The sequence below is a fragment of the Xylaria bambusicola genome (assembly GCF_022495145.1).
Source record: "Xylaria bambusicola strain CBS 139988 unplaced genomic scaffold F5B22scaffold_60, whole genome shotgun sequence".
NCBI lineage: Eukaryota > Fungi > Ascomycota > Sordariomycetes > Xylariales > Xylariaceae > Xylaria > Xylaria bambusicola.
In genome coordinates, this window is record NW_025953613.1 from 15,829 (window position 1) to 31,265 (window position 15,437).

The 15,437-nt window shown below is 34.2% G+C and overlaps 2 protein-coding genes across 2 annotated transcripts; one reads left to right on the forward strand and one right to left on the reverse strand.

Moving 5' to 3' along the window:
* Positions 1–813: 813 nt before the first annotated feature.
* Positions 814–3,306, reverse strand: F5B22DRAFT_470734 (cytochrome P450). Its single transcript, XM_047972152.1, has 6 exons — positions 3,059–3,306; positions 2,927–2,995; positions 2,543–2,862; positions 1,768–2,487; positions 1,233–1,705; positions 814–1,169 (listed from the first exon to the last, which is right to left on the reverse strand). The coding sequence occupies exons 3-6, from the start codon at positions 2,759–2,761 to the stop codon at positions 1,001–1,003; spliced, it is 1,581 nt and encodes a 526-aa protein (XP_047826441.1). The 5' UTR covers positions 2,762–2,862; positions 2,927–2,995; positions 3,059–3,306; the 3' UTR covers positions 814–1,000.
* A 4,778-nt stretch (positions 3,307–8,084) lies between these two features.
* Positions 8,085–9,433, forward strand: F5B22DRAFT_470752 (uncharacterized protein). The gene has a single exon (XM_047972153.1). The coding sequence runs from the start codon at positions 8,165–8,167 to the stop codon at positions 9,260–9,262; it is 1,098 nt and encodes a 365-aa protein (XP_047826442.1). The 5' UTR covers positions 8,085–8,164; the 3' UTR covers positions 9,263–9,433.
* The last annotated feature ends 6,004 nt before the right edge of the window (positions 9,434–15,437 follow it).

The following is a 15,437-nucleotide window of genomic DNA, read 5'->3' on the forward strand; positions in this document are numbered from 1 at the left end:
ATATCATGGTAACACCTTTCACCATGTGTAACCCCGAGCGCCTTGCCGCATCTTCATATCGGCGACCACCACCCGATCCAGTTCCGACTGGAGACACGACGACGTAAAGGCTACACAGACCTAAAAAGCGGATCACAACGCCGAACTTTGGATTGAAGACTAGAGTCCCTTCATGAATTTCTCACTGTAGCCGACTTCGAATCCTCTGATGATGTGATCAACCAGTACTCCACATCCACCTTCAGCCCCGGCAGTACTGCCCCGGGTCCATCGTTCCGAACCACCAATTGACAAGTTGATAAACACCTCTTATTACCTCTCGTGGATTTGCGCCACTCGATGCCGATGCGGACCCAGTGGGTTTTCCATGGCCACTGCTGCAAGAAGGGTGCCATGGCTATCGACAGTGTGACTGAATTCGGTGATGTTTGATGGTACTTGACTAAGAAGATTGATGAAGGTTCAGGAGGTGAGTCACCTTTATCCACATGTTATCCGCTAGTGAAGGGCTTTCAAGGAATGGTACGATCTCTTTTTCCAACCTTTCACGTATACTCACCTAGTGCTTACCAGAGTCCCAAGAAATGATTTCTTTATGAGGCTTTAGTGAACCTGGGTGAGGCCAATCAGACAACGGCTCAGTACTCCCATTACCGTGATGCTTCCCTTGAATACCTGGAAGTATTCGGGTCCTAGATGGTGCCAATCATGATAAGCTGTGTCCGTATGACTTTAGGCAGCTAGACATAGATAATCATAGATCTTGCCTAGAGGTCCGAATACAGGTAGTAAACTTTAGGAATATGAGCAGTGATTTGTATTTGTGCTATAAGGAAGCCTTTGTGTATAAATGAGAGTTATCTAGGCCGTTAAAATAACTTGAAGAACTATTATTGTTTGGGAACTGAAATGATTAATTCCTCTCCTGAGCATGTATCCCCACGTAGATCTCCACAGGTAGGTAGAACCTCATCGTATGCGCCTAGTCATTCCACTGCAGTCAATTCAACTTTCGTTTACGTACTACCATCTCAGCTGTTGAGTCATAGAACTGTGTATCAGCTATCTCGTACTTCTTTATATCACCCTGCAAGGGCTTGATGTCATAGTGAAGTATCAGATAGGCCAGGAAGAGCTTTATTACTCGTGTAGCGAACCAACGCCCACGACTGACAACGCAATCCTCATCAGCATAGAATAACAACAGTTATAGAAAGACGGTGTTAACTTACCATGCGGCTCGACCATAACTAAAGAAAAAGTAGGTATCGTTGGGCTCTGATGACTCCAAGCTCCTGTTGGGTTTACCTTCCACTCTCATGTTCGCAAACCGTAGAGCATCAAACGTATGCGCATCTGGGTATATTGAATCATCTGTGTGGATTGCCTCTGCAGGTACACCGACCCAGGTACCATGGGGTACGTGGGAACCATCAGGGAGCATAATGCCATCTTTAGGAATGACTTGCTTCGTAAGGACAAATGCCAATGTGGGATTGAGACGGCCGGTTTCGCGCACGCAACTGTCGATGTTGACTAAACATTCCAGTGAGTTTGGCGACGTCCAGTCCGCATCAGACTTGAATATCGACTCAGCTTCTTGACGTAGAACCGAGTATATATTTTGTTGTTGCCCTTCATGACCAAAAATGTGTACGGCACAGGCTACAAGCGTCGAGTTTATTGAGAGACCTCCCACTGCCACCTGTCATCAAGGTTAGTTAGGCATGTATGCCGAATACCGAAGTAGTGCACTGGGTAGCTCACCAAAAACATTAGTAATTCGGATATGAAAGTGGCCTCGTCCCTGCCAAGAGGGAATTCGAGCTTCCTGACAGTTCGGATACACTGAACCACAAAATCAGAAGACTCATCGACGTCGTTGGCTCTGGAATCAAGCTGGGCGATTCGCTTGGATATTACTGATCTGAGATAGTAGGTTATACATATCTTCTTAACGGCCATGAGGTATAGGTAAAGAGAATTCGCAACAATCAACCTCAGTAGTCCCACTGGAAAGAGTCCAACAAATTCAAGGAGTATCCCTAGGCCATAATAGAAATGATGTAGGAGGCGCCGAAATGCTTTGTCGTTACTCAACTCCGATCCTAAAAACACACTAATAACGGCATTATCGGCAATTTCTCGGACTCTTTGGATGAGCCGTACTTCTTTCCAGCACCCTTCTGCATCGGTACCCAAGCCTGAATCGATAGCATCTTGGATGCACTTATACATATGTGGTTGTGATGCGTCGAGCGTCAGATTAAGCCCCTTGGTAAGGCTCATCTTCATGGCGATCTGAAGCTTTTTAAAATCAAATGAAAAAGGAAAGTATTTGACACTCTGCCTATCATAGTTCACAGGCTCGTGATCCAGTATGCTTTCGGGCTGCCGAGCGAGCCATTGAACATACTGCTGTGGGAGCAAGACTAGCGGGCGAAAGCTTGGGGTTGGGATTACGAATGCATGTTGTCTGGCTCCATACTGGTTTTATGTAAGTATGCAACAAACGCTTCAGAGTGGCAGTGAAAACACCAACCTGTCTGTAACCCTGGTCTACGGTATTCAATGTCACAAGTAGCTGGCTTATGGATGCTCGGGACGCGAAGAACGGTCCACTTCCGAACCCTACAGTTGGAAGGCCTTTTGGGAGTCTTCTTCGAGCAAATGACTCCAGGAATATAACATAGAGAAGCACAATGAAGAAGAAAGTAGCGGATACGGCGACAGCCGCACTCTGGACATGTAAAGCCAGCATAATTCGGTGAGAACTTTGCAACGCGATAATATACTATGAGCATTGGCTGCGCCTTGTGACTCAGATGAATAAACAGGTTTGAAAGAAAATATAGGATAGGTCTACGCAATTATATACCTAAGTTAGCTAATTGAGAGTAACACAGTAGCGCCGATTCTACCTTACCTCACAAAGTACTATCGACGTCCGAATCTGCTTGTAACCGGCTACGCCTCCTGCAGCCCAGGTGTGTGCCTAAAGTGCCATGGCTTGTCAGCTCTAGTGGTTGACCTTGGTCTGAGTATCGTTGCCACAAACTACTAGTCTCCATAGTCCACCAATATGTTCCAACCAAGGAAGGGCTAAAAGGCCTCGCTGCTGACTGCGAAGGTTTGTCTCACTGGAGTCTGCAGGCTGCACACGTAAGCTGGCGTATGATGATGTTCAACGCGTGTGGCAATCTGCGCCTTATAATGGGAGAATAAGTGTGAAGTGATAATAATACTGACTGCAGCTACAACCTAAGAAACATGCTCAGGTGGAGTACAGCCCTCTTACCTCTTGAGAGGCTCTTGTAGATGGGTGAAAGTAATAAGCTAGCCCCCCGCCTTGCGGGCCACCTTCTTACGGGCCACCTAAAGTGTTAGTACTGTACACTCAAGTCTCATATAAACCTTAACAATCTGTATTTTACGAAAAAATAAATAACTAATTGAAAAACATAGCTACAATTCCTAAACTTTAAAATTAGCTATATAATATAAATCTCTATATATAATTAAATTATAAAAAATATTGATCTATTGTAGGAAGTGTATTTAATTGTTGAAGTTATGGTAGTTTTTTTGAGGTGTAATTTATATGGGAATTTACACAGTGCCATACAAAAATTTTCAAACCTACTAACTTCAACCTGGAATACCTATACGAAAAAAAATTGTAAAAATAAATATAATGTATCAAAAAGTGCTAAATTGGTTAATGAATTCAATTCCTTCAACCGTTTATTTTTACCATTTTTATTGGATTTATAGTACGCTGTTGAAGGTAAAAATATTACCTTTTTAGGGTAATATTTTAGGTGAGAAATATACAGTGCGGCGCGCACTAAAATACTATGCATTTTTCTACCTAAAATATTACCCTAAAAAGGTAATATTTTTACCTTCAACAGCGTACTATAAATCCAATAAAAATGGTAAAAATAAACGGTTGAAGGAATTGAATTCATTAACCAATTTAGCACTTTTTGATACATTATATTTATTTTTACAATTTTTTTTCGTATAGGTATTCCAGGTTGAAGTTAGTAGGTTTGAAAATTTTTGTATGGCACTGTGTAAATTCCCATATAAATTACACCTCAAAAAAACTACCATAACTTCAACAATTAAATACACTTCCTACAATAGATCAATATTTTTTATAATTTAATTATATATAGATATTTATATTATATAGCTAATTTTAAAGTTTGGTATTTATATATGCTTTTTTCAATTAGTTATTATTAATTATCTATTTCGTAGTTTTGTATATAAACACCGTACAGTATAGGTGGCCCGCGATGAGGTGGCCCGTAAGGCGGGGGGCTAGCTTATCCCGTAGTTACTAGGATATCATCAGTTGTGAATCTCTAAGAAACCCTCCGTAATGTCGAAATTGTGGCGTTCTGTATGTCTCAGTTTGATACCTTGCTGATAACCTGAATGATAATGCAAGCGTAGCAACCGAGGTAATCCAATACAATCTTTCCTCTGATGGTGTTTATCATCATATTTAGGGGGGTTTTTTTTTGGTTTTTTTTTTTTTAATAACTAGCACATCTAGTATCTGTATAAATAGCTGCTTAGATTTATATTTGATGATAATACACCGGTTGAAATTCAACTATTTATATTTTTAAGCGGAGTGTTATTGCCATTCTAGTTGCTATTAAGAACCTTTTGCTATCATCTTATATACGGCCGTTCTTTTTTTCTTTTTTAAGAGGCCATCTCCATATATGTATTAAGCGCATTTGTCGTCGGTGAAAGTTTATGAAGTCAGCTACTGTTTCATCGTAACTAGCATTATTCTATATAAGGCTAAGATTTATCACACTAAATTCTCTCACTTATAAGCAGGTTCGAATGATTATCTGTTTAAGCAATATTTAAATCAAACGTGTTGTTAGTCGATGAGGAGCTGTTGAGGGTCGAGAGGTGGCACGTACTCACTAATAGGCTCGGAAGTCCATTATGCGAGTACCTTTAGCAGCTCACATAGCTGTAATACTCGTCTCACTACATGGCTAGCAGTCTCACTACGGTCTCGCGCTTGAATTGTTTTATTATAAGAAACCTGGATCTCTATCACGTTTTGGTGCATGTTTAATCGCCTCTCCTCAAAGGTCAGCTGCCTTTTTTCCAATCGCACACAATGTTGACTTATGCACTGCGTAACCTAAACTGCTTGGAATCGCGCTATGACTCAAGCCAATCTACGTCATATGAGTGGCCTCTCATGATATATTATTTTAGAAGTCAGCCAGCATATCACACTATCACACACGTTGACAATACATAGCTCTCACATTCAACTGAGTGCTTTTTAGGTAAACCGTATTCTAACCGTGTATTTCACTAACTACACCCTAATATGCCTTATCTTCACTCCTTGCTGTGCCTGATATCGAATTAAATGTAGCTCCATAGCAGACCATATCAAACGGGTGCCTTGTAGCCATTCCTTCACTAATTAAGATAGGTAGTTGCAGGATGAGAATGCAGATGAACTGATATCAGCCGCCTTGCTAACCTGGTAATACCCGTGCCCCTCTTATACTCATATCTAGAGTGGTCTTCAGTGCTAGCGGCCACACCATGAATAACCACAATTTATATCATGTTCTCACATCCCTTAACCTCCGGAGACCCCGCGCTCCGCGATGAGTCTATTTTGGAAAAGGTAAATGAACTTGATTTTCATCTGTTTCTCGTGCCCTTCGAAGCTTAGAAAGCTACCGTCTATACGGAGTGAAGGTGAGGCCAATAGGCGTTATTATTGTTTACTAATAGGTCTTATTAACAAAGGGCTTGAACAGGGAGGTAGTGGTATATTTAGTCATTCTGCAAGGAGCATGAGTACTATCAGGTTAATAATATAAGCGGGTTTTAATTGCGATTGTTTAATGACTATTCCAGGACAATACAATACCTTCTTGCTTTTATGATAGGACTAGATACAGCCTCATCTTGCATGGTCAATAAGTTAGCCTTAACACCCCCAAGTTTACTAGGTTGAAGCTAGTAGTCACGTGACTACTGGCTTCCTACTTCCACTTCGGCCAGTACTCACCTTAGAGTAACCTTCTAGATAGTAACAACTTCACTCAATCAGAGAGTCAATTCATGTCTCTACGTATTATATACAGACTCCAACACACTGCTTCATTGCAAAGTGTTAGGCTGTCTTGGGTGCCACCACACATAGCTAAGTGAGCGGCTATATTGGGCTATTACAGCGGTATCGGATGGTTGAAAGTTCAGTTATGAAGCGCGTTCTCAAGTCTCTTTCTAGGAGGGCGAGGGGCCTTCTGGCCCTAGGTACTAAATATCCCACAAGATACTAGGCAGGGTAACGAGCGCTTTCATGGCGGGGTTAGAGAATCGATACCCCAAGAAAAAGCCCGGTAGGGCAACCAAGCTACCTATAGGCACATCTTGGCGGGAAAAGCCCCTCGGAAATTATATAAGTAACAGCGCGTTTATCCCACATGTAATAACCCGAGAGAATACAAGTGTTATGATACCTTTCGGGTACCTATTTTTGAACGTAGGTGAGTCTATACAATAACCGTTAGACTGCTCGAACGTCTAACCGCGTCGTTTTTGACGTTCGACACCTAGGCATTCTGGGTTGTAATCTGGGCGGGGCGAACTGCAACTGGGGAGTTACTGTAACTGTCACAAAGTCGTGAAACTAGGTATCGCCACGTGTATGGAGGTCGAGGTCGTATATGTCCATCACCGCCAAGCCTGATGTATCCTACGTACTTCCATTTCAGTGGGGATTGCACCTATTTGGAAGTACCTAAGTTTGACCAAATTGACACGCCATGATTAAATTAAACCCCAACCCTGGCCGGGGGAGGTCTGTCCTAGACCCTTCCAAGCTTTCGGTGCATGGTTCGCCCAAGGTTCGCCAATACCCACTTGAGGCTCCTGGTTGCCTTCCAAGTTCTTTTCATGAGGAAAGAAGGCAACAAAGAGCCTCAAGTGGAGCGTTGACGAGCATGGCAGATTTCTGTCAGGTACAGATTTCATTTGCTGCAAATCACCCGCATGGCATCCTGTGCTAAACTTTTGGGTAGAGCCGGCCAACCTTGTGCACCAATACAATCCTCAGCTTTCGCACAGCGCGGTCAAGACCGCGTGGCAACCTCGCACCAAGCTTGCTACCTACCAGAAATGTATCAACAGACGTATCTCGGTCATCTCGGCTCTCAGGCATATTGCCTGGCGGAGAGTTCCAATATCCGCGTGTTGGCGCAGATTTGCAACCGAAGCCGCTTTCCCCGCATCGTCTCACTTCATCGTAGACCTTATACCTCAAATCGCATTGTTCGAATGAGGAATTCCGGCCTGGCGCCAAAGTTGTTATCACTCTACTCGGCTTCTAGACACAGATGCGATGGCGCTAGACGGGGGTGTTGAAGTAGTCTGTGCAATTCGGGCGAAATGTGCGTTGCATACTCCTCTAGTGGGATAGAAGAATCATGAGATTATCTCGAAATGCCTCTCAAGTGTGCCGGTGCTCGGCCTCAAAAAGGTACCAGAGCAGTATGCCTCATATTGGAGGCATCCTATATAAAGATACACAAAGCCTGGCGAGGCGAACTGAGAAGATGCCTGTTCGTATTGCAATCCCATATTCAACCCACCATCCTTGAGTCCATCGTTGAAGACAATACAGTAAGTCAGCGAACTCGCCCAATATTCCCCGAGTATATCGAATGCGATGATCGATACGTGGTGTCCCTCTGTCATTAGGATGCTAGATAATCCTAGCTAACGACTACATTGGTGTAGGCTTCTGAGTCGTCAAACACATGACGGCTGATCTAAAATGCGTCCGGAGGGCTCGCGAGACCCTACGAGGTCATCGAGCGGTGGCAGCAGTGATGCTGCCGCCGTTGATCATGACCACGGTCACGAACACGACGACCAACATTGCATTCACGACCCGAATGCTAATGCTTTGTTGTCTAGCGCCAGTTTGAGTGACATGCCTTACAATGGGACTTTTCTAGCCGGCCAGACTTCTGTTCTCACTGATCGACTTTCCGTCATGCCAACCAATACATTGGTGAGTACTGGGTTCTTTGTTAGTCATAACACCCGTTAGCCGGTGGAAAGTCAATTGTTAACCACGGTGTAGGATATGGATGGTTTCGCTAGGGAACATTCGTTGTATTGTTACGAAATTGCATCAACTTACGACCCGGGTCTCTCATATGCCTATCCTACGCCGGGTTCTCTGTTGCCTCTGTCTTCAGCAAATGGATACGTAGAAAATGGAAGTGACATCTCAGGATACCTGGAGCCTCCCACCCCGACGCAAGCAGCAGCTTCAGTACACTGGGCCCCCTCATTGGTACCGACGTATACTGGCGAGCTGTCAACAGTTATCCCATCCCCTCAAACACTAGATACTGAGCTCGTCAACGCCAGTGACTGCTTTGCATCAACTCATTCATCTCAGGAACCAGATGCATCTGAGATACCTGAAACTCTTGAGAGCAGTATTTCCAGCATCGTCGACGATTCTACTCAGCAATTCCCAGCTTATCAGTCGCCGGCTTATAGCTCTGATCCGGTGTCTCTGGAAGAAGGTTATGCAGCGTATGAGAACGACAGTCTAAGGTATCGGGAGTCAACTTACCTTACCCAGAACATCCGCTACGACGGGTCAGCCAGTAGCAGCGTTCTTCGCGGTGCTTACCCTAGCAATTCCGGCTATCTAGGTGATAGCACTGGCACAGACTTTACCCCAGATGCTTATTATCCTTGTTCCACTTATGCTAGCGGGGATATTGCTGACTATCTTCCTGGTGCCAATACTCATCCTATTGCATCTAGCTACCCCAGCGTTGAAAACAGTCCGACCAATACTGGAGCTTACCCTGCGCAGATAGAGGTTTCACTGGCAGACCAGGCTCCAGTATCGGTGCACACCACGTCGCCACCATACCGGTGCGACGAATGTAATACAAATTTCCGCAGCCTTGGGGAAATGAAAAGGCACCTCAAGACGGTTAAAGCCCACAAGAACGAGACAACCCCGAACTACCACTGCTTCTGCAATAAAACTGATACCCGCAAAACAAATCACCAACGTCATGTCAGAAAATGTCGCCGGCCCCATGTCACTCAATTCATTTGCATATGTGGCAGGCTGTCCAGTCACCAAGATGATCATGTGGCGCATATCAAGGGTTGCAACCCGAAGCGCCAACGTCGACAATTCATTGCTTCTTAGGTGGAAACATGGGCCCAGACTTTGTCGAAGCGATTTCGCGACCTCATGATTTGGTAATTTCGTCTTGATCTTTTTCTTTTGTCTGCTTTTTGGTCGATTTCGCAACTAGTTAGGCCGCGTTAGCGGCACCTCGCAGAGGGGCAGTGCTAATAAGTCTCCCCTACCATTCCGCAAGTCTTTGCAATATGCGGGACGTCCATTCTTTACATGGAAAATATCCACGAGCCTATCGCAGTAAGCAGGATATCCGTTCTTTAGATACACGAAAGGTATAGAATATACATTTTCCTGCTGCGACCTGCTAATAGCCCCAATGCAATGGCACACCTGTGATTGACCTACATGCCTCCATGGATTCGAAGCGAAACAAAGCTTCCAATCAATTCACCACAACCCCTTCTTCTGGAGTCTAATCGTCATTGTAGGGGGTACTTCGCAGACTTAAGCTATAAATTTGTCTCATCTCTCTACTTACCAGCAGCCCAACTAAAGGTTTGTTTACCAAGATAAAAGTACAAAAAGAAGACACAAGAACCTACACATAAAACAGCATATACAACAGCACCCATACTACCCCTCACTTCCTATAAGCGGGGTTAAATATGCAGTTATCGATCTGGCTCCAAGTTGCTAGCACCTTTCCTTCTATTTATTATCCGTACGCAAGGAAATGTTAGTGCAATTATAGGTGCACCACCAAAATCCTTAATAGACGCTAAAAATAGCTATAAACCTATAAAATACCAAAAGGGTCTGCTTGGCAAAAATTATTAGATTTTTATTATATAGGACCTAAAAATACCGTTACAACCTACTATAATATTTAATAATATATATATAGGAGCAATAAAACCTAATATACCTATGTATACCAACCTCTAACTTCCGAAGTGGATAAAGGTATAATTAATAAACCCCCTATAGCTTAAAATAGTTAAAAAGAATAAAAATAACAATTATAAAATATTACTTTAGGAAATAATTATTAAATAATATATAATAATTAACTATAAAATAAAAATCTATAAAGAGGTAATTATTAATTTAATAACTATATTTAACGAATTTGTTAAATTATTTAAAGGAGATGTTAAAGCGAATTATTAATAAATAACCTGGAATTATATTAAAATTCTAGGTTAATACTTAAATATAGCAGTATATATTTAATCCAAAGGTAATATTATTATACCTTTATACCTAATTAATATATAGGTTAAAATAAAGATATTAATAGTTCCAATATTTTATATATTTATAATATTATATACTGAAGTAATTAATAAGGGTAGAATTAAACTACCTATTAAATCTATACTTAAAGCAAATCTAATAAGGTTAATAACCTTATAAGTATTATTAAACTATAACGTTATATTAATAATAATTATTAAAGCCTAAAAGAATATATATATATTTATAAGGTTAAACGAAAAAGCGCTTACATTTAATTAAACTAATACTTATATAATTAAAATATTATTCCTATAATACCTAGGTTTCTTAAAAAATATAATCCAAAACGTAATATTAATAAAGATAGGTTAAGCAATTAAAGCTATAAACCTAATTATAAAAAATAAAATTTTAAAAGAAAAGAATATAGGAATAATTAAATTAATTTTATAAGCCTAAACTATAAAGCTATTAAAGAAATAAATAATATATATAATATTATAAATCTTTATAATAATAACCAATTATACTATTAATATACTTATACCTATTATATAAATAATAATAATAAAAGAAATTAAAATATAATTAAAGGTAACTTTAATAAATATATATATATTATATAATAAGGTAAACCTATATATAAGAAAAGTTATATAAATAGTTTCTTTTAAATAATTAATATAGCAATTTAAATTATTTTTAATTAATAAACTTTTATAATAAAAATAATATTAAACCTATATTATATAATATAACCCTAAATATTAAAAATACTATATAATTAGGTTTTATAACTAAAAAGCGCTATATAAAAATTATAACATATTAATAAAATAATATAAACCAATAATTAATAAAATATATATAAGCTTTTAATAATATATAAACTACTATAGCCTATACCTTATTAACTATAAGGACTACCTATATAAGCTAAAGAAGGTTAACAATAATATAATTCTATTAATATAAGTTAAAATAAAGGCTATCCAATATATTAATAATAAAGTATATAATAATAAAAATATACTATTAATATTAGCTATAACGGAAAAAGAAGTTATTATAATAAGCTAATTAAAATAATAAAGTAATAGGAATAAAAGGAAGGCTTTATTAATACCTTAAAAACCTATACTATAGAACTCTAACCTATAAGGATATACCCCTTAGGAACCTATTTAAGAAATAACCCCTATAGACTAATTAATGGAAAAATCGTTTATAAATAATATTACTTTAAAATCTATATCTATAATTAATAAAAATAAAAAAATAGGGGAAAAGTAAAAAAAAAATAATATAAAGGAAGAAATAATAATAGTTATAATAGCTAAGTAATTAATTATACTAATACCGCTTTTATAAATTAAAGATATAAAAAAAGCAATAGCTATAATATATATTATAACTAGATTTATAAAAATTAATAAAAAAGTAATAAAAGTAATAAAAGTTACCTAAAAGAGATAAAAAAGTAAATTAAAAGGTAAAGCGAGGATTATTAAAAGGGACCCTAATTTATAATTAAAAACCACTTAAAGGAAATAATAATAACGTAGGCAATCTATATTATTATATAAAATATAAAGTATAAAATAAATAATTATTTTATACTTCTATAAAAATATTAAAAAAAAGAAAGAAATATTATTATAGTTATAAAGCTATAAATAAATAAAAAAAAGAATAAGAAAATATAAATTTATTAAAGATATAAAAACTATAGGCTAATAGATATTTAAAATATTAAAAAATAAAACTAGCCTAAGGTTATAATATACATTTAAATATAAAAAGAATTAAAAGTTAAAATAAAATACCCCATATATTATTAAGATTTAATATAATTAAATATTAATAAATATAAATTTTTAACATATTATAGGGTATTAAATATAAAGGTAATAATAAACTATATTATAATATTAAAGCTTTTAAAAAATTGCTTAATAATAAATAACCTAAATATACATTATCCGGATTAAGAACCAGGAACTATAACCTTTTACGGAAGGTAAAGGGTTTTAAAATAATCAACAAAAATAAATATATACTTTATAGAAAAATTAAATAAACTAATATATAAAATAGGATATATTATAAACCTACCTTTTTTAAATATACCCTATATTAATAGTTAAATAATAAAAGAATTAAAAATACTATTAAACTATAAACCGTTAAATATAACTCTTCTATAAAAACGATTAATTAAACCTTAAAAAAAATAAAGGAAAATCTATATTAAAAATAAAAAATTAAAAAAATTACATAATATAATTAATATTAAGCTATATATATTATTAAATATTAATATTATAAATATACCTAATAAAGTAAAAGAAGTAGCTAAAGTATTAATAAAGCTTATTTTAATATATATAAATACTATTAAAATTAATAAAGGTAAAAAGGGTAAAACTGCTCCTTAATAAATATATAATTATATAAAAGTATAATTAGCATTTAGGGAAACTTAAAATATAAAAGATAAAGATATTATAAAATAATAGTTCTTCTTAATAGTATAAAAAGTAAAAGTGGAATATTAAAAAGAAAGGATAAATAATATAAAGTTTAATAAAAACCTTATAAAAGTTATTAATTAATATTAATAAAAAAGTATAATTAAAGTACTACCTTTTATAAATAATAAAAATATTATAAAAGGTTAATAAGGAAAAGCAGAATACTTTATAAAAAGGATCCTTTAACGATTTAATATAAATAACAACCTATTAAAGGTTAATTTAAATAAACCTATAGGAATACTTAAACTAATAAAATAAAAGGAACCTAAATTTAAAGTATAGGTACCTTAAATATTAAAGCTACCCTAAAATACTAAGGTTATAATAAATAAAGTAAAAAAATATATTATAAAAGTTATATTTATATTATTAAAAAAAATTATATAATAGTTAAATACCTTATAATAATATAGCTAATAATAAAGGAGTATTATAGGGCACTATTAAAAAAATGCTTAAAATATAATACCTTTTTAAAAGTATAAAAATAGGCTAATATAGTTATATTACCAAAGGTAGAAAAAATAAACTTTATAACCTATAGGTTATAAAAACTAATTACCCTATTATTTTATATAAGGAAGGGATTAAAATAATTTATAATAAAAAGAATAATTTAAATAATACTTTAAGCAAAATTAATCTACCTATAATATATAGGAGCTATATCTAAGAAGTTAGTAATTAACTTAATAGCCAACCTGGTTTATAATATAAAATTAGCATTAGCTAATAGCAAGGTAGCTATATTAGTAACATTAAATATATAAGGTACGTTTAATGTATTATTATAAAATAAACTACTAAATAAAATATAAAAATAAGGGTAGCCTAATATAGCTATCCTATTAACTAAAAGCTTTTTAACTAAAAGAAAAGTTATTACATTTTTAAAAAATATATTAATAAACTTAAAAAAAGTTATATATAAAACCTTATAAAGCTTATTAATATTATTAATATTATATATATTATATATATATAAATTAATAAAAGAAGATTCCAATAAATAAAGCTACGCAAATAACTTTGGAATTTTAGCTATAGGTAAAACCTTAAAGTAAAGTACCCAAAAAGCGGAAAAATAAGTTAATAGAATCATTAAATATAAATAAAAAAATAAAATTGCATTTATATTAAAAAAGATAGAAGTAATTTATTTTATAAAAGGAAAAATAAAAAATAACCCTATAATATACTTAAAAGATAATATAGAAATATAACCGGTCTTACTTATAAACCCTTTAAAACCCTAAAAGACCCCAGCATTATAATAGCTTGGAATATTTTTAAGTAGGAAGTTAAAGTTTTAAAAATATATAAAAAAACAAGCAATTAAAGGAATAAAAATCGTAAACTATATATATACAATTTTAACAGTTATTTAAAAACTATTAATAATAAAATTATAAAAAGTTATTAATATTATTTTATTATTAATACTTCTTTATAGATATAAAGTATAATATAAAGAAAGAATAAAACTAATAAGTAAAATAGTAAATAGGAAAAAGGAAACTATAAGTATTAAATTAAACAGATATATTTTAATAATATAAAAGGCCCTATTTAAAATAGTATAAAGCATACTATTTATATAAAGAACTTTTTTTAAATATATACTTTTTATTATAAATAGGATACTAATAATAAATATAATATTAAAATAAGCTAGGTATAAGTTTATCTTAAAAATTAAAACAATATATAAAATATATCTATTAATATTAAAGTTAACATTAAAAATAATTTAAAGGGGGAAAAAAGCAAGGTATATTTAATATATATATATATATATACTTATAAATAATAGTAAACCTATTATTAAATATAAGAAAATTAATACTATACCTATTTAAATACTTAAAAGGATATATAAATAACCTTATAAAGGGTATAAAAAAAAAGGAAGTAATAAAAGCCTTTAAATAATAATTTATAAAATAATCTATATTTAATATTATAATATTTTTAAATAAATTAAAAACTATAAAAGGTTTAAACTATAGCTATACTTTATATAAAGGGAAGGAGTTAATTATAAAAAGCTATAAAGGAATAGACCCTATTAGGGTAATCTTTAATACAAAAGTAATAAAAGCCCTATATACCTTATAAAAAGCTATAAAATAATACCCCACTAATATTATAATTATACTATATATAAATAATATAATAATATTATTAAATATATAAAAGGATGCCTTAATATTATTATAATAAGTATTTATTAAACTATATTAAAACTTAAAATATTATAATATTAAAAGTAATAAAAGAATAAATATATAAATTAAATATAAAGCTAATAAAAAGCTATTTAACCCAAAGTTAATATTAATAGTAATAGGATTAAAAAAGATAGCAAAATATTAAATAAAAGAAATAATAAAGGATTAAATCAAAAACGAAAAAACCAATATACCTAATAGGTTTATAATTATAAAAATAAAATATAAACT